At 45.0% G+C, this 21,049-nt stretch overlaps 1 protein-coding gene across 1 annotated transcript in view; it reads left to right on the top strand.

Moving 5' to 3' along the window:
• The window catches only part of sh3bp2 (SH3-domain binding protein 2), a 156,083-nt gene that overhangs the window by 59,173 nt on the left and 75,861 nt on the right, over positions 1–21,049 (top strand). Inside the window, exons 2-3 of the mRNA XM_078215191.1 lie at positions 5,568–5,710; positions 9,624–9,726. Coding sequence (XP_078071317.1) covers positions 5,568–5,710; positions 9,624–9,726 — 246 coding nt within the window. The remainder of the gene's footprint in view (positions 1–5,567; positions 5,711–9,623; positions 9,727–21,049) is intronic.

Here is a 21,049-nt window from a genome sequence, read left to right as displayed (position 1 = left end):
TGGCGGAGGGATTTGAATGTAAGACATTCAAAATTCTAGTGGGCGATGCTTAAGATCCAACGGATTTTTCCCCCCACAACGACCATCCCTCTTCAACCCCACCCCACCCTGCTACAAACGTTGTTGACTGTGGAAGTCTGAAGGACCTTTGTTGGGCACTGCTATGATATCCCTTGTGGTGCCAACACTCAATTTCAAGGCTTGTTTGTAAAGAAGGTACATAGAAACTAGAAGCAGGAGTAGGCCAATTGTCCCTTCGAACCTGCTCCACCATTCATTTTGATCATGGCTGATCATCGAATTCAATATCCTGATTACCCCTCCACCCACCCCCCCCCCCCCCCCCCCCGCCCCCCACCCCATATCCTTTGATTCCTTTAGCCCCTAGAGCTATATCTAATTTCTTCTTGAAATCAGACAACGCTTTGGCCTCAACTACTTTCTGTGGTAGTGAATTCCACGCCACACCATCCTCTGGGTGAAGAAATTTCTCCTCACCACAGTTCTAAAATGTTTACCCCCAATTCTCAAACCATGACCCCTAGTTCTGGACTCCCCCACCATTGGGAACATTCTTTCTGAATCCACCCTGTCTAACCCTGTTAGAATTTTAGAAGTTTCTATGAGATCCCCTCTCACTTTTCTAAACTCCACTGAATATAATCCTAACCGACTTCGTGTCTCCTCATATGTCATCCCAGGAATCAGCCTGTTAAACCTTCGCTGTACTCTCTATATAGCAAGGACATCCTTCCTCAGACAAGGACACTAAAACTGCACACATTACTCCAGGTGTAGCCTCACCAACGCTCTATACAACTGCAACAAAACATCCTTATCCCTATACTCAAATCCTCTTGCTAATAGAGGTTTACAGGGTGGAAACAGCATGGAAACAGGCCCTTCGGCCCAACTTGTCCATGCCGCCCTTTTTTTAAAAACCCCTAAGCTAATCCTAATTGCCAGCATTTGGCCCATATCCCTCTATACCCATCGTACCCATGTAACTATCTAAATGCTTTTCAAAAGACAAAATTGTACCCGCCTCCACTACTACCTCTGGCAGCTTGTTCCAGACACTCACCACCCCATGTGTGAAAAAATTGCCCCTCTGGACACTTTTGTATCTTTCCCCTCTCACCTTAAACCTATGCCCTCTAGTTTTAGACTCCCCTACCTTTGGGAAAAGATATTGACTATCTAGCTGATCTGTGCCCCTCATTATTTTATAGACCTCCATAAGATCACCCCTCAGCCTCCTACGCTCCAGAGAAAAAAGTCCCAGTCTATCCAGCCTCTCCTTGTAACTCAATCCATCAAGTCCCGGTAGCATCCTAGTAAATCTTTTCTGCACTCTTTCTAGTTTAATAATATCCTTTCTATAGAAGGGTAACCAGAATTGCACACAGTATTCCAAATGTGGCCTCACCAATGTCTTGTACAACTTCAACAAGGCATTCCAACTCCTGTATTTGATGTTCTGACCGATGAAACCAAGCATGCCGAATGCCTTCTTCACCACTCTGTCCACCTGTGACTCCACTTTCAAGGAGCTATGAACATGTACCCCTCGATCTCTTTGTTCTGTAACTCTCCCCAACGCCCTACCATTAACTGAGTAAGTCCTGCCCTGGTTCAATCTACCAAAATGCATCACTTCGCATTTGTCTAAATTAAACTCCATCTGCCATTCGTCAGCCCACTGGCCCGATTGATCAAGATCCCGTTGCAATTGGAGATAACTTTCTTCACTGTCCACTATGCCACCAATCTTAGTGTCATCTGCAAACTTACTAACCATGCGTCCTATATTCTCATCCAAATCATTAATATAAATGACAAATAACAGTGGGCCCAGCACTGATCCCTGAGGCACACCGCTGGTCACAGGCCTCCAGTTTGAAAAGCAACTCTCTATAACCACCCTATGGCTTCTGTCAAGAAGCCAATTTTGTATCCATTTAGATTCCTCACCCTGGATCCCGTGAGATTTAACCTTGTGCAACAACCTACCATGCGGTACCTTGTCAAAGGCCTTGCTAAATTCCATGCAGACAACATCAACTGCACGGCCCTCATCTACCTTCTTGGTTACCCCTTCAAAAAACTCAATCAAATTTGTGAGACATGATTTTCCACTCACAAAGCCATGCTGACTGTCCTTAATCAGTACTTGCGTCTCTAAATGCCTGTAGATCCTGTCTCTCAAATACCTTCCAACAATTTACCCACCACAGATGTGAGGCTCACTGGCCTGTAGTTCCCAGGCTTTTCCCTGCAGCCCTTTTTAAACAAAGGCACATTTGCCACTCTCCAATCTTCAGGCACCTCACCTGTGACTAATGAAAACTCTGTGGGTGAACAAAGTGAAATTTATTGACAAACATTCAGAATAAAATAGTGACCGTACTACAATAGTGCCTATATTCACATGTGCTCACTAAATGCCTACGGTTTCTTAATCTTCTTGACCCTCCCTCTACGTCTAGGTGTCTCCCCAGGATCCAGAGGTGAGTTTGAGGTGGCCTGTTGACTTTCTTTTGTCTAAAATGACTTTGGTGGGTGTCCCCCAGAGAGGCCGGGCCTTGAGGGTCCAGGCCTGCTTTCGGGCAGCACTGATGTTTGACTGCTGCCCCCCTCAGTGTCAGGGATTGGAGGCATGCCGCTCAGAGGAGGAATGGTGTCATTTGGGCCAGAAATGCCCAAGGCCCCCAGGCTGGAGGGCGCCGGGCTGTACTCCTGCCAATCCTCTTCCCTACGGGTTCACAGGGGCCCCCTCCATAGGATGGAGGGGCAGCTGGTGGGAAATCCAGAAGCCAAAAGATGTGCTGGTTAGGTGCATTGGCCATGCTAAATTCTCCCTCAGTGTACCTGAACAGGCGCCGGAGTGTGGCGAGTGTGTGGATTTTCACAGTAACTTCATTGCAGTGTTAATGTAAGGGTACTTGTGACACTAATAAATAAACTTTAAGCCCTGCCGTCCTCTGGTGCTGACACTTGTGGATTCCCGCCAGTGCCTGTACCATGCAATCGAAGCCGTGACGTATGGCGCAAATATCTCCTGCCATAGAGTGCAGGTCCTACACCAAGGCCTCTATTGCGGAGGCCATCCCCGCAGTGTTCGCCTTGGTGTGCCACAGTGATGGCACCATCTCTGCAGATAAAAGGTGATGTGACTCTTCTAATCAGCTTTGCACTCTGAGGAGGCTGTTGTTATCCCTTCCTGATACCCGCCATTCTGTCTTTGTGGCTCCAGCAGCTGTGGGATGACCGGGCAAGAGGCACACCATTGGCCCTGGGCTGCACCCGCTGATGCCTGTTGTGCTCTAGTTTTTCCTGCAATGACACAAATGGGGAGAGCGTAGGTGGGAGCGTAGACATTTAAGATGGTGATGAGGCACTACTCCCCTGTCCTCTTCTGTAGTGCACCTGTACTGATCAGTGCTGCCACTGCATCCCAGATGGGGGCGCAGATGGTCACCCTGTTGGATGAGTATCCCCTGGAGGGATGGCACAGTGGTTAGAACTGCTGCTTCACAGCGGCAGGGACCTGGGTTCGATTCCCGGCTTGGGTCATTGTCTGTGTCGAGTTTGCACGTTTTGTTTTGATTTGATTTATTATTGTCACATGTATTAGTATTGTTTCTTGTGCACTATACAGACAGAGCATACTGTTCATAGAGAAGGAAAGGAGAGAGTGCAGAATGTAGTGTTACAGTCATAGCTAGGGTGTAGAGAAAGATCAACTTAATGCAAATTGGGTCCATTCAAAAGTCTGATGGCAGCAGCAGGGAAGAAGCTGTTCTTGAGTCGGTTGGTACGTGACCTCAGACTTTGTATCTTTTTCCCGACGGAAGAAGGTGGAAGAGAGAATGTCCGGGGTGTGTGGGGTTCTTAATTATGCTGCCTGCTTTGCCGAGGCAGCAGGAAGTGTAGACAGAGTCAATGGATGGGAGGCTGGTTTGCGTGATGGATTGGGCTACATTCACAACCTTTTGTAGTTCCTTGCGGTCTTGGGCAGAGCAGGAGCCATACCAAGCTGTGATACAACTAGAAAGAATGCTTTCAATGGTGCATCTGTAAAAGTTGGTGAAAGTTGTAGTTGACATGCCAAATTTCCTTAGTCTTCTGAGAAAGTAGAGACGTTGGTGGACTTTCTTAACTATAGTGTCGGCATGGGGGACCAGGACAGGTTGTTGGTGTACTGGACACATAAAACTTGAAGCTCTCGACCCTTTCTACTTCGTCCCCATTGATGTAGACAGGGGCATGTTCTTCTCTACTCTTCCTGAAGTCGATGACAATTTCCTTTGTTTTATTGACATTGAGGGAGAGATTATTGTGGATGCACCAGTTCACCAGATTCTCTATCTCATTCCTGTACTCCATCTCGTCATTGTTTGAGATCCGACCCACTACGGTGGTGTTGTCAGCAAACTTGAAAATCGAGTTGGAGGGGAATTTGGACACACAGTCATGGGTGTATAAGGAGTATAGTAGGGGGCTGAAAACACAGCCTTGTGGGGCACTGGTGTTGAGGATGATCGTGGACGAGGTGTTGTTGCCTATCTTACTGATTGTGGTCTGTGAGTTAGGAAGTTCAGATCCAGTCGCAGAGGGAGGAGCTGAGGCCCAGGCCACAGAGTTTGGAGATGAGTTTCGTGGGAATAATGGTGTTGAAGGCTGAATGGTAGTCAATAAATAGGAGTCTGACATAGGAGTCTTTGTTATCTAGGGGTTATCTGTGGGTTGACCTTTGAGAAAGCTGCTCTGACATCTGCAATGGTGACCCCAGATACAGGTTCACCCAGGGCTTCCAGGGTGGAGGGCATGGTCTCACTGACCTCTGGCTCAAAACGGGCATAGAATGCCCAAGGGGGCATTAAGTTGATCTTTCTCTACGCCCTAGCTAAGACTGTAACACCACATTCTGCACCCTTTCATTTCCTTCCCTATGAATGGTATGCTTTGTCTGTGTAGCACTCAAGAAATCATACTTTTCACTGTATGCTAATACATGTGACAATAAATCAAATCAAATCAAGGTTCAAGAACCAGAGGACACCAATTTAAGGTGATTTGCAAAAGAACCATAGGGAACACAAGGGAAATTGCTTTATGTAGTGAGTGGTTAGGATCTGGAATGCAATGCCTGAGTGTATAATGGAGGCAGATTCAATTTTAGCTTTCAGAAGAGAAATGGATAATTATCGGAGGAGAATAACAACTGTAGGCTTCAGGGAGAAAGCAGGGAGTGGAATGAGGTGAGTTGTTCTTGCAGAGAGCTGGCATGAATAGGATGGGCCAAAACTATTCTACGATTTCACAATGGCAATAAAAATGTATGTAAACAGAAGTCCACTCAACCACTCGGTAATAGCTTAAAGTAATGATTTGTCTTGTTTGGGCTGGTATAAATGTAACCAAAAGAGAAATTGCTGGAAAATCTCAGCAGGTCTGGCAGCATCTGTAAGGAGAGAAAAGAGCTGAAGTTTCGAGTCCAGATAACCCTTTGTCAAAGGTGTAAATTTAATGCTTAATCAGCAATTTTTGTTATTTTCTTTCAGCACAATGGCCACTGGAGTAGAGGAGAATTGGCCAGTCCCAATGCGAGCGATTGGCGCTCAGAACCTCCTCACCATGCCGGGAGGTGTTACACAGTCTGGATACCTTCATAAAAAAGGAGGTTCCCAATGGAAAATCATGAAGTGTAAGTTTGTCAGTCACACAGATTGTTGTTCCGGGTTTATTAAACCAATTTTTTCACCTTTTGCCCTGGTAACCAACAGACCATCTTCCTCTTCCAATGCCAGTCTTCTTTACATTGTCTAACCTCTCTTCCACTCCAGCCTCTCACATCTCCCTCAACTCTTTTCCCGCCAATTCTCTTAAACTCTTCAGGATGGTTTACTACTTTAAAATCTTTTTTCGAAGAATTCGAGTTGTCGTCGTCTGTACAGATTCTGAACTAGGTGTAGAGAATTCAGCAAAAACATGGCCAGCGCATGGAGAGAACTCTCCTGCTTTTCTTCTTAATAGTGGCCATGGTATACATTACATTCAGCTTAGAAGGCAGGCAAGCAGGAGTCTTGGTTTAATATCTCATCCGAATGTTAGATAATGTGATGGGAGGGGTCGGTCGATCAATAAAATTATTTTTCACTATTTGTGTGAATGAGGTTAAGTGGTAAATTCTTTTTGGAAGAGGAAAATGTCCACTTCTGCCAATCCTGTCCATGCTTCCTGTCCTGAGGGCTGGAGAACACAATTCCATTGATACTGACAGGCCTGGCATCAGCCTCACTATATGGAAAGTGTGCTTTAGCTTCGGGAGCATACACTTGTAGCTTGTCCAAAAGATGTGGGTTTGGGGTGCATCAAAGTTAAGCTTGCTCTTTCCCCCACTCTACATAGTCTGCTTCCAATAGGAGTAGAAATCAGGAGCTGGATAATGGACGCTGTGACCAACTGTGATTGGGGTTATTGGGGTAGTAGCAAAGTCTTGCTTTAGTTGCATAGATCCTTCATTGGATCACAACTGGAGTTTTGTGTGCAGCTTTGGTCCCCTTGCCTTAGGAAGGACTTATTCTCGGAATGCAGGACTGTCCTAAGAAGAAGAATCGGGAAACTGGGCAGAGGGTGACGGTTGAGGAATGTTTCTGTGGCTGGAAGTCTATTTGCAGTTGGGTTCCACAGGGTTTGGTGCTAGACCCTTCTGGTCTGGACTTAAATATAGGAGGTATGATCAAGAAGTTTGCAGATGATGCAAAAATTGGTAGGGTGGTAAATAGTGAGGAGAGTAGCAGGAGACTGTAGGAGGATATCAATGGACTGTTCAGGTGGACAGAGCAGTGGCAAATGGAACCTGGAAAAGTGTGAGGGAATGCACTGGGGAGGGCTAACAAGGTAAAGGATTACACTATGAATGGTAGGACCCTGGAAAGTACTGACGATCAGAGGGACCTTGGAGTACATGTCCACAAATCACTGAAGGTGGCAGGGCAGGTAGATAAGGTGGTTAAGAAGGCATATGGGATACTTGCCCTTATCAACCAAGGCATAGAATACAAGGGCAGGGCAGTCATGCTAGAACTGTATAAAACACTGGTTAGGCCACAGCTGGAATACAACGTGTAGTTCTGGTAACCACATTAAAGGAAGGATGTGATTGCACTGGAGAGGGGCAGAGGAGATTTACCGGGATGCTGCCTGGGACAGGGAGGGACAAAGCTATGAGGAGAGATTGGATAGGCTGGGGCTGATTTCCTTGGAGCAGCAACGGTTGAGAGGGAACCTGATAGAGGTGTATGGAATTATGAGGGGAATAGATAGGGTGGATAGGAAGGCACTGTTTCCATGAATAGAGTCGTCAATAACCAGGGGGCATAGATTTTAAGGTAAGAGGTGGAAAGTTAAGAGGCGAGTTGAGGAGAAACATTTTCACCCAAGTGGGTGGTGGGAGTTTGGAACTCACTGTCTGAAAGGGTGGTAGAGTCAGAAACCCTTGTAACATTTAAGAATGATGCAGATATTCACTTGTGCTGCTATAACCTCCAGGGCTATGGGCCAAGAACTGGAAAATGGGAGTAGTACAGTCAGATCTTTGTTGAACAACAAGGACACGATGAACCAAATGATCTTATTCTGTGCTGTAAATGGCTATGAATCTATGAGCAGGCTTGATGGGCTGAATGGCCTACTCCTGCTCCTATTGTTCCTATTATTCAGCGCAGAACATCCTCCTATTGCTGTGTTGACTTGCTGTGTCATCCTTTTTTCCACCACTGGTCTATTTTCTCTCCTTCCCCTTTTTTGGGAGCTTGCTACCACACATTGTAATCAGGAAGACAGAAAGAAATGTGGCTTCCAGTTCTCTGTTAGTCATTCTGAAACCAGCATCCAAGGAAGCCCTAAGAAACTGTTTCTCCAATTTCTCTGCCTTCCTATGGGGTGAAGTGTGGCGAATCTTCCACACTAAGGAGGCAAGAAACCTTTTTTCCATTTATTTCCAAGATTGTTACAGTACGGAAGATAGCCGTTTAGCCCATTGTGCCTGTGCCACCTCTTTGAAAGAGCCAAACAATTAGCAGAACAAACTAAAACCCTCAGCAACCTCCTCAGTAAACTGGCAAGTAGCTCATGGGGATCACAGGCTAAGATCCTAAGGACCTCAGCCATTATGTAGTCAACTGCAGAATACTGTATCTCAGTATGGCACCAATCTGCCGACATCAAATTTATCATTTCAGCAATGCGCATCATCACAGGTAAAGGTAAAGCCACCATAGTCCCAGGTGATCATAGGCTGCTCTCCCCTTTGAGTGGGAGAGCTGACTGGTGGTGATTTAACCTGAGGATCACCACACCTCAAGCGAGGGCAAGGTTCAGAAGGCGAGGCCTTCTTGAATAACCTCAGCTAGTATGGGAATTGAACCCGCGCTGTTGGCCCTGCATCACAAACCAGCTGATCAGCCATCTGAGCTAACTGATCATCATCACAGTTACTCTTCAATGTACTCACTTCCTCTGGCTCCGAGTCTGAGCAACATTTCCTCACCTTGTTCCCCACATCAGGAAGGTAATTGCAACATCCAAACTACTGGAAAAGGTCTACTCCAACCCAAGCCTGCTCTTATTCAATGACCTACTCAACCTAGCAATTGTACATCTTCCTTCATGTCACCCCATATAATTCAACCCAGGAGTAACTGCTGAGGACCTATGGCAGAAGAAAACATCCACCAGAAACCACTTTGTACTACTCCCATTTTCCAGTTCTTGGCCCATAGCCCTGGAGGTTATAGCAGCGCAAGTGAATATCTGCTCGTCCAACTGGCTTTGATCTCCCATCGCAACAGAGAGCTCTTTTAAACAGTTACTGGACCAGCTGTGGCCTCTATGCAGCCATCCATCATCAGTGGGGTCACCAAGACCATCCAGGCTGCAGCTGTGGTGCAGTCCAAAGAATGGGCGGGATTTTCTGGCCGCGCTCACCCCAAAACCGGAAAATCCCACCGAGGTCAATGGACCTTTGCATGGTTCCCCCAACATCCCCCCCCTCCTCCCCGCCCGCTACGATTCCCATGGCAGGCGGGAGGGGAAAATTCCCCCCCCCCCCCCATGACCTAAATTGTCAAGAAACGTTTGCTGACTAAACATGAACATGGGTGTAAAGAACTTCATCTAACCACTGATAAGGCTTTGCTTGGCTCTGACTATGCAACGCTTAATAAATAAATACTCCCATAATCTTTCCACATAGTCCCACAACTCTTTGCTTTTCAGATATTTATCTAATTCCCTTTTGAAAGTTATTATTGAATCTGCTTCCTTCTCTCTTTCTGGCCATGGATAATAAATATGCAGGTGGATAGATGTTTATTGTTCATCCTACACTAAGGGTTATGGTGAGCAGAGCTGAGTCCATGAAAAGATCAGCCATGATCTTATTGAATGGCGGAGCAGGCTTGAGAGGCCAGATGGCCTACTCCTGCTCCTAGTTCTTATGTACTCTAATTGTTAAAATGATTTTTGCTTTCTTCATTCACTAATTCGCCTAGCTTCCTTACTTCACCCATGGTCTGTCCTTACTGCTCTAAAACTGATTCTATTTATGATTTCAGGGCCACTGCGATTTGTTATTATTCACAAGGGCTGTATTTACTACTTCAAATCCAGCACTGCAGCTTATCCACAGGGAGCTTTCTCCTTGAATGGTTACAACAGGTCAGTACCCAGTAACTACATTACCTGTGTTGTGGGAAAATCACCACTCGGAGTCAGACTTAAAGATTCAACACGCAGTTTATTGAACAAAGCTTTGGGAGAAGCGCTGGGCTCTCTGCAGTGCACGCAGTCACCTTCTCAACTTTACAATGGCAGTTGAGCATCTTTTATACATTTTCAAATAATGGACAAGTACGGACATTAGCCGTTAGCACATCGTTATACATAGAGTAAATACATTTATGCATTTATTTCCCCCATCAACGACTGATCTCGTTACAAAAACTCATTGTTTTGGTTCTGCTTTATCTCAAGCTAAGGTGCCTCAAGGCCTGATCTGTTTCCTGCAGTAATTTAGACACTAACAGGTTTTAACTCGTTGTGCAATGTCTGTGCCCAAGTCAGCACATCTTAATGTCTTTTCCCAGAGTCCATTTTGTGCCAGGTAACCATCTTGTATCCTTTAATTTTGAGTTTACTCCAACACCTGTTTCATACCTTCCATACTGTGGCCTAGATGGGTGATGGGGCCAATATGTTTATTTAGCCTAATGGATGCATATTTTATCCTGTTGATACTGCTGCTGTCCTGGTGACTTATGATGTGTGGAGTGAAGCAACCAAATAAAACTGCTTCTGTGGGGATTGTGCATTGTGAACCTGTGAATTCAGTTTGAGAACGAATGTGAGCATGCTGATGGTGACAAAAGTTTGTGACATTGGGTAGGGATTTGGCAATAACTTGGGGGAACATGTGACTTAGAGTCTATATTAATAAAAGCAAAATGCTGTGGATGCTGAGATCTAAAATAAAAACACTGGAAAACTCAGTAGGTCTGGCAGCATACACAGAGAGAAACAGTCAATGTTTTGAGTCCTTAATGACTCCTCTTCAGATCTTCTTCAGAGACTTACACGCTATGGTTACCAAAGCTCTCCACCACTGGGGATTTTTTTCATCTAATGTCTGGAGATTGATTGTTGTAATTAGTCAACAACACTGTTTTTGTCGTATCAGGATGGTAGATGATAACTGGATAAAGTTTTGTCTTCAACGACTATCTTTACACAGCCATGATTAAATGGTTAATTCAATAGGATACAGTCCAAGAAGGAGCATGAAGAAATTAAAGATTAATTTCCAGGACATTGCATGAGAAAACTCCATGGAAGAAATGGTGTATCTATTTTCATTTTCTTTGAACACTTCCACTAATTGGTCATAAAAACTTTGGACATGGGATCAAAAAGCTGTTTGACACAGTCAAGAATTATCATATCAGATAGTTGAGAGCATGCTCACATCTCAATTGACTGTGGGAAGGTGAGACTGTCAAGGATGTACGTAATGGATGATCAAAGGTGGAGAGATGGTGTGGTTGGAGACTGTCAAATTGCTTAGTTTCTGCAGTTCAGGAGGGGTTAAACTTTTTTTAAACTTGAGAAAAATAAGACCTCCTCCACTCTATAAATTTTAAACTGGCAGCATTGCGTGTACTGAGTTCGCTCATGTTGGACAGAGTGTGACTTAGAAACAACGTGATACATAGCTTATCAACTGCACAGAAAGCCCTACAAATAGGTGACATTAGACAAGTAGTGTAGTGTGGCTAGATGTGGAATATCGATGCCTAGGAGATGCCCTGAAATGAGCTGGCTTTGCCACTTCAAAATTATCAAAATATTGCAGACATTCCTGAAAGACTCTGTTGTTAGCAGCTGCTCAATGATGCAGCTCCTGATGTAGTGTAAAGGAAATGCTTGTTCTAAAGATAGTCTGTTCTAGTTAGAAACAGGACTGTGGCTTCCCCTCTATACCTCATAGACACAATGAATGTAGATTAAATTCAACTCAGCATGTCACATCATTCATTCAAGTTGCAGGATCCTTTTTGTAGAGGTCAGAATCGTTCATTTTAAGAACCTACGAAAATAAGTTCTGTTTTCCTCTCATTCCTACCTCTCTGCAAATTACTGCTCCCAAAATTGGTTGCTGTTGCCAAGGTATGCCAAGGTTGCTGTTGCCAAGGTTGGATACAAAACCGGCTCGGTCAAAGAAGACAGAGGGTAGCAGTGGAAGGGTGCGTTTCTGAATGGTGGGCTGTGACAAGTGGCGTTCCTCAGGGATCAGTGCTGGGACCTTTGATGTTTGTAATATATATAAATGATTTGGAGGAAAATGTAACTGGATTGAATAGTAAGTTTGCGGGCGACACAAAGGTTGGTGGATTTGCGGATAGCGATGAGGACCATCAGAGGATACAGCAGGATATAGATCAGTTGGAGACTTGGGCGGAGAGATGGCAGATGGAGTTTAATCCCGACAAATGTGAGGTAATGCATTTTGGAAGGTCTAATACAGATAGGAAATATGCAGTAAATGGCAGAACACTTAGGAGTATTGATAGGCAAAAGGATCTGGGTGTACAGGTACACAGGTCACTGAAAGTGGCAACGCAGGTGGAGAAGGTAGTCAAGAAGGCATACGGCATGCTTGCCTTCATCGGCCGGGGTATTGAGTTTAAAAATTGGCAAGTCATGTTGACGCTTTATAGAACCTTTAGTGAGGCCGCACTTGGAATATAGTGTTCAATTCTGGTCGCCACACGACCAGAAGGATGTGGAGGCTTTGGAGAGGATACAGAAAAGATTTACCAGGATGTCGCCTGGTATGGAGGGCATTAGCTATGAGGAGAGGTTGGAGAAACGTGGTTTGTTCTCACTGGAGCGACGGAGGTTGAGGGGAGACCTGATAGAAGTCTACAAGATTATGAGAGGCATGGACAGAGTGGATAGTCAGAAGCTTTTTCCCAGGGTGGAAGAGTCAATTACTAGGGGGCATAGGTTTAAGGTGCAAGAGGCAAGGTTTAAAAGAGATGTACGAGGCAGATTTTTTACACAGAGAGTGGTGGGTGCCTGGAACTCGTTACCGGAGGAGGTAGTGGAAGCAGATACGGTAGTGACTTTTAAGGGGCGTCTTGACAAGTACATGAATGAGATGGGAATGGAGGGATATGGTTCCCGGAAGCGTAGGGGGTTTTAGTTCAGTCGGGCAGCATGGTCGGTGCAGGCTTGGAGAGCCGAAGGACCTGTTCCTGTGCTGTAATTTGCTTTGTTCTTTGTATAGGGGGAGGCAGTGGTGTAGTGGCATTGTCACTGGACTAGGGATCCAGAGCCCCAGGGTAATGCCTGGGTTCAAATCCCACCACGGTAGATAGTGGAATTTGAATTAAATAAATCTGGAATTTAATCTGGAATTAGAGAAGTCTATTGATGACCATGAAGCCATTGTCGATTGTTGTAAAAACCCATCTGGCTCACTAATGTCCTTTAGGGAAGGACATAAGCCATCCTTACCTGGTCTGGCTTACATGTGACTCTCGACCCAAGTGATGTGGTTGACTCTTAACTGCCCTGTGAAATGGCCTGGCAAATCACTCAGTTCAAGAGCAATTAGAGATGGGCAATAAATGCTGGCCAGCCAGCGACGCCCACATCCCATGAATGAATAGAAAAAAAAAGTAGATCGAGGAGTGTTCACTGATATTAAGATTTGGTTGTTCCTGTATTGAAAGGAGAGTTTGCATTTATACATCACATTTCAAGTTATCTCAAGATGCTTTTTAAGTGTATTAAAAAGTTTGGTATTGGTTGAATAAACAGTGTATTTGAGACTATTGTAATGTCGGAAAGACGACGACCAATTTGCGCATGGTAAGCTCCCACAAACAGCTGCAAAATAAATGATTAGATCCTCTATTTTAGGTAATGGTTGACAGATAAATATTGGTCAGTTCATCAGGAGAAACCTCCCTTGTCCTTGTGGCCATAGGATCTTTCATGTTCACCATGGACAGCAAATGGGGCCTTGAATTAATGTTTCATGAGAAAGAGGAGAGAATGCAGTACTCCCTTGAGTCTGGATTTTGTGTTAACGTGTATTAAGTTGGATCTGGATTTGAGCATGAAATGTGAATTGTAGTGTGGCCTTTGTCAGTGGGCATCAATAAATTCAGTTGGACTGGGTTGCACAGATGTGTATGTGCATCAGTGCGTGGGCACACACATCCCATCTGATTTGAACTTCTACTTTTTCCTGCTCTTTATACATACTGTAGTCAGCAGAGATGTGATGAGTGAGGGACAATTCCAAATAATATTCCATTATAAACCATTAAAAAGATTTATGTAAACTTTGAGAGAATCCATTAGATTGTCAGAGTCTTAGGCACAGCTTGGCATCAGATACAGTTTCTACAGTTTCCTGAGAGCTATTGATGTCATCTGTTCACATATTTTAAAATGAATTAGGACATAAAGCACAAAAACAAGCCATTTGTCCGAACCAGTCCATACTGTTTATATTTCACATGGGTCTCCTCCTGTACTTGCCCCTATTAACAGAGATAATCCAGGAAATTATAGGCCGGTGAGCCTGATGTCTGTGGTGGGGAAGCTTTTTGAGAAGATACTGAAGGACGTGAAAAAGTAAGGTTTTTAAAGTTTATTTATTAGTTACAAGGCTTACATTAACACTGCAATGAAGTTACTGTGAAATTCCCCTATATATATATTCCCCTATATATGCACTTTGGAAAAAAATGGACAAGTTAGTGACGGGCAGCATGGTTTTGTACAGGAAAGATCATGTCTCACCAACCTGATTTGAGTTTTTTGAAGAGGTGACAAAGATAATTGATGAGGGAAGGGCTGTGGATGTAGTTTATATGGATTTTAGCAAGGCGCTTGACAAGATCCCACATGGCAGACTGGTACAAAAACTAAAGTCACATGGGATTCAGGGTGGGCTGGCTAGATGGATACAGAACTGGCTTGGTTATAGAAGTGATGTGGAGATGCCGGCGTTGGACTGGGGTAAACACAGTAAGAGTTTTAACAACACCAGGTTAAAGTCCAACACGTTGTGCAGGGTCAGATTAGGACAAGTCAGCATGGATTTAGTAAGGGGAGGTCGTGCCTGACAAACCTGTTAGAGTTCTTTGAAGAGATAACAAATAGGTTAGACCAAGGAGAGCCAATGGATGTTATCTATCTTGACTTCCAAAAGGCCTTTGACAAGGTGCCTCACGGGAGACTGCTGAGTAAAATAAGGGCCCATGGTATTCGAGGCAAGGTACTAACATGGATTGACGATTGGCTGTCAGACAGAAGGCAGAGAGTTGGGATAAAAGGTTCTTTCTCAGAATGGCAACCGGTGACAAGTGGTGTCCCGCAGGGTTCAGTGTTGGGGCCGCAGCTGTTCTCTTTATATATTAACGATCTAGATGACGGGACTGGGAGCATTCTGGCCAAGTTTGCCGATGATACAAAGATAGGTGGAGGGGCAGGTAGTATCGAGGAGGTGGGGAGGCTGCAGAAAGATTTAGACAGTTTAGGAGAGTGGTCCAAGAAGTGGCTGATGAAATTCAACGTGGGCAAGTGCGAGGTCGTACACTTTGGAAAAAAGAATAGAGGCATGGACTATTTTCTAAACGGTGACAAAATTCATAATGCTAAAGTGCAAAGGGACTTGGGAGTCCTAGTCCAGGATTCTCTAAAGGTAAACTTGCAGGTTGAGTCCGTAATTAAGAAAGCAAATGTAATGTTGTCATTTATCTCAAGAGGCTTGGAATACAAAAGCAGGGATGTACTTCTGAGGCTTTATAAAGCACTGGTTAGGCCCCATTTGGAGTACTGTGAGCAATTTTGGGCCCCATACCTCAGGAAGGACATACTGGCACTGGAGCGGGTCCAGCGGAGATTCACACGGATGATCCCAGGAATGGTAGGCCTGACATACGATGAACGTCTGAGGATCGTGGGATTATATTCATTGGAGTTTAGGAGGTTGAGGGGAGATCTGATAGAAACTTACAAGATAATGAACGGCTTAGATAGGATGGACGTAGGGAAGTTGTTTCCATTAACAGGGGAGACTAGGACGCGGGGGCACAGCCTTAGAATAAAAGGGAGTCACTTTAGAACAGAGATGAGGAGAAATTTCTTCAGCCAGAGAGTGGTGGGTCTGTGGAATTCATTGCCACAGAGGGCTGTGGAGGCCGAGACGTTGAGTGTCTTCAAGACAGAAATTGATAAATTCTTGATTTCTCGAGGAATTAAGGGCTATGGGGAGAGAGCGGGTAAATGGAGTTGAAATCAACCATGATTGAATGGTGGAGTGGACTCGATGGGCCGAATGGCCTTACTTCCGCTCCTATGTCTTATGGTCTTACGTTTATTTGGTAGCAAATGGATTTCCACTCCATCTGACGAAGGAGCAGCGCTCTGAGAGCTAATGGTATTTGCTACCAAATAGACCTGTTGGACTTTAACCTGGTGTTGTTAAAACTCTTATTGGTTATAGAAGACAGAGTGTAGTGGTGGAAGGGTGTTTTACAGAATGGAGATCTGTAGCTAATGGTGTTCTGCAAGGATCAGTGCTGGGACCTTCGTTGTTATATATATATACATATATATATATATATATATATATATATTAGATAGATAATTTGGAGGAAAGGTGGGTGGGAAGTTTGCAGATGAGGTGAAGATTGGTGAAGTGCTGATAGTGCTGGGGATTGTCAGAGGATACAACAGGATATTGATAGATTGGAGACTTGGGCACAGAATTGGCAGATGGAGTTTAATCCAGACAAATGCAAGGTGATTCATTTTGGAAGATCAAATTTAGGTGTGAATTATACTGTAAATGGCAGAACCCTTAGGAATATTAACATACAGAGGGATCTGGGCATGCAAGTCCACAGTTCCCTAAAAGTGACAACACAGGTGGCCAAGGTGATTAAGAAGGCTTACAGCACGCTTGCCTTCATTGGCTGGGGCATTGAATACAAGAGTTGGCAAGTCATGTTGCAGCTATATAAAACCTATGATTGTGTGGCCAAATTCCTCTCCAACTCGATTTTCAAGTTTGCTGATGAAACTACGGTACTGTGTTGGATCTCAAACAATGACAAGACGGAGTACAGGAAAGAGATAGGGAATCTGGTGAACGGATGAGACGACAATATTCTCTCCCTCAAGGGCAACAAAACAAAGGAGATAGTCATCGACTTCAGGAAGCATAGTGGAGAACATTCCCCTTTCTACATCGATGGGTACGAAATAGAAATGGTTGAGAGCTTCAAGCTTTGAGGTGTCCAGATCACCAACAACCTATCCTGGTCCCCCCATGCTGACACTATAATTAAGAAAGCCCACCAACGCCTCTACATCCTCAGAAGACTAAGGAAATTTGGCATGTCCGCTACGATTCTCACCAACTTTTAAAGATGCACCATAGAAAGCATTCTTTCTAGTTGTGTACATAGAAACATAAAAGATAGGAGCAGGAGGAGGCCATTTGGTCTTTCGAGCCTGCTCCGCCATTCACCACAATCAAGGCTGATCATCCAACTCAATAGCTTAGTCCTGCTTTCTCCCCATAACCTTTGATCCCATTCACCCCAAGTGGATATCTAGCCACCTCTTGAATACATTCAATGTTTTGGCATCAACTACTTACTGTGATAATGCTCACCACTCTTTGGGTGAAGAAATGTCTCTTCATCTCCATCCTAACTGGTCTGCCCCAAATCCTCAGATTGTGACCCCGGGTTCTAGACTCCCCCACCATCGGGAATATCCTCCCTGCATCTACCCTATCTAGTCCTGTTAGAATCTTGTAAGTCTCTTTGAGATCCTCCCTCATTCATCTGAACTCCAGCGAAAACAATTGCTGGAGTTCTAGCCAGTCTCTCCTCATATATCAGTCGCTCCATCCCTGGAATCAGCCTGGTAAACCTTTGCTGCACAGCTTGGTATGGCTCCTCCTCTGTCCAACACCGCAAAAACTACAAAGTGTCGTGAACAAAGCGCAGTCCATCACTCAAACCAGCCTCCCATCCATTGACTCTGTTTACACTTCCCGCAGCCTTGGAAAAGCAGCCAGCTTAATCAAGGACCCCAGACATATTCTCTTCCATCTTCTTTTGTTAGGAAAAAGATACAAAAGTCACTATAATGTCACATAGTAATCGGGTGGCACGGTGGCGCAGTGGTTAGCACTGCTGCCTCACAGCGCCAGGAACCCGGATTCGATTCACTAATGTCTCTCAAAGGAGGGAATTCTGGCATCCTTACCTGGTCTGGCCTACATGGCAATCCAAACCCACAGCAATATGGTTGACTTTTAAATGTCCGCTAAAATGGCCTAGCAGACCACTTGTGGAGATGAAGTCCCATCTTCACATTGAGGATACCATTCATCATGTTTGGTGGCACTACTAAGTGGGATAAACTTCAAACAGATCTAGCAACTCAAGGCTGGTCATCCATGACACTCCATGGGCCATCAACAGCAGCAGAATTGTACTCAACCTAAATCTGTAACATCATGGCCCAGCATAACCCCCACTCTACCATCACCATGAGGCCAGGAGGTCAACAGCGGTTCAATGAAGAGTGCAACAGGGCATGCCAGGAGCAACATCAGGCACACCTAAAAATGAGGTGTCAAACTGGTGAAGCAACAACATAGGACTACTTGAGTGCCAAACAGTATAAGCGGAAAGTAATAGACAGAGCTAAGCAATCCCACAGTCAACGGATCAGATCTAAGATTCAAGAAGAAGTTAAAGTTTAAAATTTATTTATTAGTCACAAGTAGGCTTACATTAACACTGCAATGAAGTTATTGTGAAAATCCCCTGGTCGCCACACTCCGGCACCTGTTCGGGTGCAATGAGGGAGAATTTAGCACGGCCAATCCACCTAAACAGCATATCTTTGGACTGCAGGAGGAAATCGGAACATCTGGAGGAAACCCACGCAGACATGGGGAGAACATGCAAACTCCACAGTTACCTAAGCCGGGAGTGCTAACCACTGTGCCATCGTGCCTTTTTATAGCTCTTGGGGTGAAGGGGATCAAAGGATATGGGGGGGAAAGGCAGGATCAGTCTACTGAGTTGGATAATCAGTCATGATCGTAATGTCTGGTGGAGCAGGTTTGAAGGGTTAAATGGCCTACCCCTGATCCTATTTTCTATATTTCTAAGCTCTGCAGTCTAGCCACATCCAGCCTTGAATGGTGGTGAACAATTAAACAACTCGCTGTTGGATGAGGCTCCACAAATAATCCTATCTTCAATGATGGAGGAGTCCAGCACATCTGTGCAAAAGATGAAGCTGAAGCACTCGCAACAATCTTCAGTCAGAAGTGCTGAGTGGCTGATCCATCTCTAGCTCCTTGGAGGTCCCCAGCATCAAAGATGCCAATTCGATTCATTCCACATGATACACGAAATAGAACATAGAACATTACAGCGCAGTACAGGCCCTTCGGCCCTTGATGTTGCGCCGACCAGTGGAACCAATCTAAAGCCCCTCTAATCTACACTATTCCAATATCATCCATATGTTTATCCAATAACTATTTGTTGACAAGTCCACTACTGCTGAAGGCAGGGCATTCCACGCCCTTACTACTCTCTGAGTAAAGAACCTACCTCTAACATCTGTCCTATATCTCTCACCCCTCAATTTAAAGCTATGTCCCTTCGTGCTAGCCATCACCATCCGAGGAAAAAGGTTCTCACTATCCACCCTATCTAATCCTCTGATCATCTTGTATGCCTCTATTAAGTCACCTCTTAACCTTCTTCTCTCTAACGAAAATAACCTCAAGCTCCTCAGCCTTTCCTCATATGATTTTCCCACCATACCAGGCAACATCCTCGTAAATCTCCTCTGCACCCTTTCCAACACTTCCACATCTTTCCTATAATACGGCGACCAGAACTGTACGCAATACTCCAAATGCGGCCGCACCAGAGTTTTGTACAGTTGCAGCATGACCTCCTGGCTCCGAAACTCAATCCCTCTACCAATAAAAGCTAACACACGGTACGCCGCCTAACAACCCTATCAACCTGGGTGCCAACTTTCAGGGATCTATGCACATGGACACCGAGATCTCTCTGTTCATCCACACTACCAAGTATCTTACCATTAGCCCAGTACTCTGTATTCCTGTTACTCCTTCCAAAGTGAATCACCTCACACTTTTCCACATTAAACTCCATTTGCCACCTCTCAGCCTAGCTCTGCAGCTTATCTATGTCCCTCTGTAACCTGCCACTTCCCTCCGCACTGTCTACAACTCCAACGACTTTAGTGTCATCCGCAAATTTACTAATCCATCCTTCCACGTCCTCATCCAGGTCATTAATAAAAATGACAAACAGCAGTGGCCCCAAAACAGCTCCTTGCGGTACACCACTAGTAACTGAACTCCAGGATGAATATTTCCCATCAACCACCACCCTCTGTTTTCTTACAGCTAGCCAATTCCTGATCCAAACCGCTAAATCACCCTCAAGCCCATGTGTCCGGGTTTTCTGCAAAAGCTTACCATGGGGAACCTTATCAAACGCTTTGCTGAAATCCATATACGCCACATCAACCGCTTTGCCCTCATCCACCTCTTTGGTCACCTTCTCAAAGAACTCAATAAGGTTTGTGAGGCACAACCTACCCTTCACAAAACCGTGCTGACTATCCCTAATCAAATTATTCCTTTCTAGGTGATTATAAATCCTATCTCTTATAATCCTTTCCAATACTTTGCTGAAATGGCTGAAGGCACAGGATACTGCAAAGGCTATGGGCCTTGACAATATTCCAGCAATAGCCCTGAACTCTTGCGCTCGAGAACTTGCCGCACCCTAGCCAGGCTGTTCCAGTACAGCTACAGCACTAACATCCAACTGGCAATGTGGAAAATTGCCCAGGTATGTCCTGTACACAAGAGACAGGACAAATTCAACTCAGACAATTACCGCCCCATCAGTCTACTCTCAGTCATCAGCAAGTGATGGAAGGTGTCATCAGTAATGCTATCAAGCAGCACTTATTCAGCAATAACCTACCCTTGGACATTCAGTTTGGGTTCCGCCAGAGTCGCTCAACTCCTGTCCTCATTACAGCCTTGGTTCAAGCATGGACAAAGGAGCTGAATGCCAGAAGTGAGCTGAGAGTGACTGTCCTCGACACCAAGGCAGCATTTGACTTAGAATGCCATCAAGGAGCCCCAGCAAAACTAGGCAATGGGAAACAGGGGGAAAACTCTCCGCTGGTTGGAAACATACCTGGCACAAAGAAAGATGGTTATTATGGTTGGAGGTCAATCGTCTCAGCTCCAGGACATCATTGCAGGAGTTCCTCCGGGTAGTGTCTTGGGCCCAACCATCTTCAGCTGCTTCACCAATGATCTTCCTCCCATCATAAGGTCAGAAATGGGGATGTTTGCACCATGTTTGGC

This window comes from Mustelus asterias, chromosome 6, assembly GCF_964213995.1.
Source record: "Mustelus asterias chromosome 6, sMusAst1.hap1.1, whole genome shotgun sequence".
NCBI classification, from domain to species: Eukaryota; Metazoa; Chordata; class Chondrichthyes; order Carcharhiniformes; family Triakidae; genus Mustelus; species Mustelus asterias.
This window is presented reverse-complemented; position numbering and strand designations above follow the sequence as displayed.